General features: G+C 47.0%; 1 protein-coding gene across 1 annotated transcript; it reads right to left on the reverse strand.

The window, feature by feature from the left end:
* pou3f3a (POU class 3 homeobox 3a) lies at positions 1–2,192 on the reverse strand. The gene has a single exon (XM_037239850.1). It carries the CDS (start codon positions 1,801–1,803, stop codon positions 487–489), a length of 1,317 nt encoding a protein of 438 aa, XP_037095745.1. The 5' UTR covers positions 1,804–2,192; the 3' UTR covers positions 1–486.
* Between the last annotated feature and the right edge of the window lie 1,721 nt (positions 2,193–3,913).

The raw sequence follows: 3,913 nt of genomic DNA on the forward strand, positions 1-3,913 counted from the left end.
TCGTCTTTCATGTCACTCCAATTTATTAAATATTTCATTTCTTCACTGCAAATACTGTAAGAATAAGGGGGAAATAAATAGTGCAAACACAATAATACTCATTTAACTTGGAGATGTAAAGGAATGTTTTGAACTAAAACAAACAAACATGTATTTTAATAATAGATGGAAAAACAATTCAAGAAGTTGCTTCCACTGTAAATCTACTACCACAAAACACAGTTATAAGCAACTTAATGGGGTTACGTATATTAATTATTGCTTTCGGGAACAAGTCAGTGCTAAATTAAAGCGACAAGCCTGTTTTATGTTTTCAATATGATGCATAAAACGTGACTTATGTGTGCTGTTTTGAAATGACACTCGCATACTCGCACGCCATAGCGGATTACAGGACACACGGGAGGGAGCTTGTAACAAAACGATGAATATTAATCGTGAGATAAACAAAGACAAAAATGAAGCTTGGATCATTTGGTGTCGCGTTCACGTGTCGCTGTACATCCTCTTGCAGTCTATGGAGGGTGGCGGCGTGTCCGCGCCCATGCTGCCCACCTGCGAGTACGCGTTATCCGGGCTTCGCGGGAGCCCGGGCGGCGTCATGCGCTTTTCCTTCTGCCTGCGGTTGCAGAACCAGACGCGTACCACCTCCTTCTCCAGCTGCAGCGTGTCCGCCAACCCGTTGATCTCTTGCGCCGACGGCTTGGGGCACTTGAGAAAGTGGCTCTCCAACGCGCCTTTGACGCTCACCTCGATGGACGTGCGTTTCTTCCGCTTGCGTCCCTGCGTGGCGATCTTATCGATGCTGGCCGGGCTGCCGGTGGTCGAGTCGGCCTCCTCCAACCACTTATTCAGCAGCGGCTTCAGCTTGCACATGTTCTTGAAGCTCAACTGCAGCGCCTCGAACCGACAGATGGTGGTCTGCGAGAAGACGTTGCCGTACAGTGTTCCCAGGGCCAGACCCACGTCGGCCTGCGTAAAACCCAGCTTGATGCGACGCTGCTTGAACTGCTTAGCGAAGTGCTCCAGGTCGTCTGAGGTCGGCGTGTCCTCATCCGAGTGCGCCTCTGGGTGATGATGCTGGTGGTGATGCTGGTGCTGATGGTGTGCGTGCTGGTGATGAGGATGATGATGATGGTGAGGATGGTGGTGGTGGTGGTGATGGTGGTGATGAGGGTGGTCCAGCTCTGGGGAGTTCCCGCGTACGAGCGCACCGGCGTGCATGAGGCTCTGGGTGCTGAGCATCCCGTTCACAGTGAAGGCGGCGGGTTGGGAGTAAACGAGGCTCTGTTGTTGCTGGTGCTGCTGGGTCTGACCCTCAGTAATGTTTATGGAGCCACCCCAGCCACCGGGGTGTGCTTGATGACCCCCTAAATGGGAGCCGCGGTGGTGCAGAGCGGCGCCCGAATGGATGTCCTCCCTCCCGCCGCCGCCGCCGCCGCCTCTCTTCGTCTCCGGGGGCTGGGAGCTGGCCGGCCACGCGGCACCAACTTCTGCGGCAGCTGCCGCAGCCGCAGCGGCCGCCGCGGCTGCGGCGTGGGGCAACGACGTGACCCACTGGTGGGCATGGCTGAGCATGTGCCCCCCGTTGCTGGACACCATGGTGGCCCCTTGCATGAAGTCATTTTGCACCATCTTGACCGACGGGTCCCCTCTGAAAGCGCTGGAAGACACCGAGGTGACCACACCGTTTGCCGGCTGCATGCTCCCGCCTCTCCGGTCAGTGTGAGCGACCGGGCCGGTTAAAACCCTGCTGCTGGCTAGGTACGGGCTGGAGGTGGCTGTAGCCATCCCCCAAATCATAAATCTGGATTTCTATTTTTTTTTTCTTTTTCTTGACAGTCGATTCACTCACAAATGCACTATGTGGAAAAAGAACAAAACAGTCCTTGGAGCAAAAACAGCCATTAAAAATGGTTGCAAGGGGACAGCAAAAGTTTCCCAAAAAAAGTTTACCCAGTTGTGAATAATCCACAGAACACTTTACAATTTGATCCGTGCCTGATTTTGGATTTGGAGTGTGCGTAAAAGTCTGCCCCTCGTCTATTTTTTTTCTTTTTCCAGAACGCGACGAAATGATAAGGTGGAAAACTCCCCGCTGAGTCGAAGCGCATCCTCCACGGAGCAAAGGAGGCGAACATGTGTTTAACTGAGACCACGGCCGAGCTTCCCTCTCCCCATCACCGGCCAATTAGGTGCAAACTAGCCCGCTGAGTCCTCGCTGATTGGACGCTCAGCCTGAGAGGAGTGCGTATGTACGGAGGGAGTCTCATCTGGGTAGTGTGCGCTCAATTTATTATATACATACAATAACATCATAGTCTGAAAATCTTATTACTTACACACCCAGTGACCATTAAAATATGTGCACTTGTACCTTCTGATAAGTCTATTAAAAAGTCAGCCTTTGATTGGAGGCATTCATTTAACAGCTTGGTTATGGTGAGGTTGACTTTGCTGTGGTGTAGAACCACAATTTTGCAGCGAACTGTTTCTAATATTTTGGCAGAAAACAAATGGTAGACTTTAATACATTGCAGCATATCCGACCAATCCCTGGTATCACACAAATGCCCACTTGAGGTTGTTGGGAAAAACAACATCATGACATGATGTTTTATTTACTTGGTAATTTCTTAGCAATGGTGGTGCATTATTTTCCCCCCACTCATCTTTTGTTGAAAAATGTCCCATCGATTAGTGTTGAGATGGGGGGGGGATCACCTGTGTTGAATTATTGGACCCATATTTTTTTATTGATTGAGTTTGAGGGGTCGAGAGGTTATGCTGCTAAAAATGTGCACGCCTGGAAGAAAAGCTCAAAATTGCACGTATGTAAATTTTGATGACTCCTATTGCCGACCTAAATGTTTTTCACTCATGACAACATACAATAGCAAACCCGCAATATCTCGGCCCATGAGTAGCAATGTGATGACATCTGAGCAAATGTGAGGCGGATAACTGTAATAATAATTTATCATTTATATACTTATATATCCATCCATCCATTTCCTTTCCTATCATTCAGTTCTTTTCTCAATGATTCGACAGAACATTTTCAGAAGTTCGCAAATGCATGATCATGTTGCGGTTGTGAGAAAAGCACAAAACATGCCCAAAGAAAAATGCATTTTGTTTTGATATTGTTGAGTGAATGTGTGGGAAAATGAAAAGAAAAATAGACTTTTTATGACACAAAAGCTGTGTGAATGCTTGTCTCGCAGAATAAATATACAAATATATAGAAGAGATAGCATAATAGCTGGAACTTTTCCCAAGGATCTTCAGCTTTGGACACAAATAAGGTGTGCACGCCTTTCGCATGCTAATGTGCTCTGCCTTTCAAGTTGGAAAGAAAGAACACAGTTGCGCCTCGTTGCTGAAGTGTAAAAAGAAAGCAGTTTGAAAAACCATCTCGGGGTGGGTTTTCCAACACCGGTCCGGTTTACGGGACGATCTGGCGCGTGAACATGCTATAGGATCTTTTTTTTCTCTCAAAAGAAAAAGCGAAACGAACACACGATGCTGCAAATGTTTTACTTGCATGGTCTTGGGTCGACTTAAAATGTAGCTGATGAATTTTGCCTCGACAATATCGCCATAAGATGCCTTTGAGACATTTCACCTCTACAAATTGAAACTGAACTTCAAATTAATTGTATTCAGTATGTTAGCCATTAGAAAGGCACATCAATCACGTTCCCAAATTGGACAATGTACATTCCACTATTGTTTCTTCTATTTCTTCATCTACTACTTCTTTGGAGGGAGTCATGGCAACCAACTTTCAGTTTGGGCAACTACAGTCCAAGGATTTCCAAGGTGCATTCATCTACCGAGATCGTACCTTTGGCTACAATGTGACGCGGGATTCTAGTTAGACATTTTAAAAGAAAAAGAAAAACTTTAA

Source organism: Syngnathus acus, chromosome 21 (assembly GCF_901709675.1).
Source record: "Syngnathus acus chromosome 21, fSynAcu1.2, whole genome shotgun sequence".
Lineage (NCBI taxonomy): Eukaryota > Metazoa > Chordata > Actinopteri > Syngnathiformes > Syngnathidae > Syngnathus > Syngnathus acus.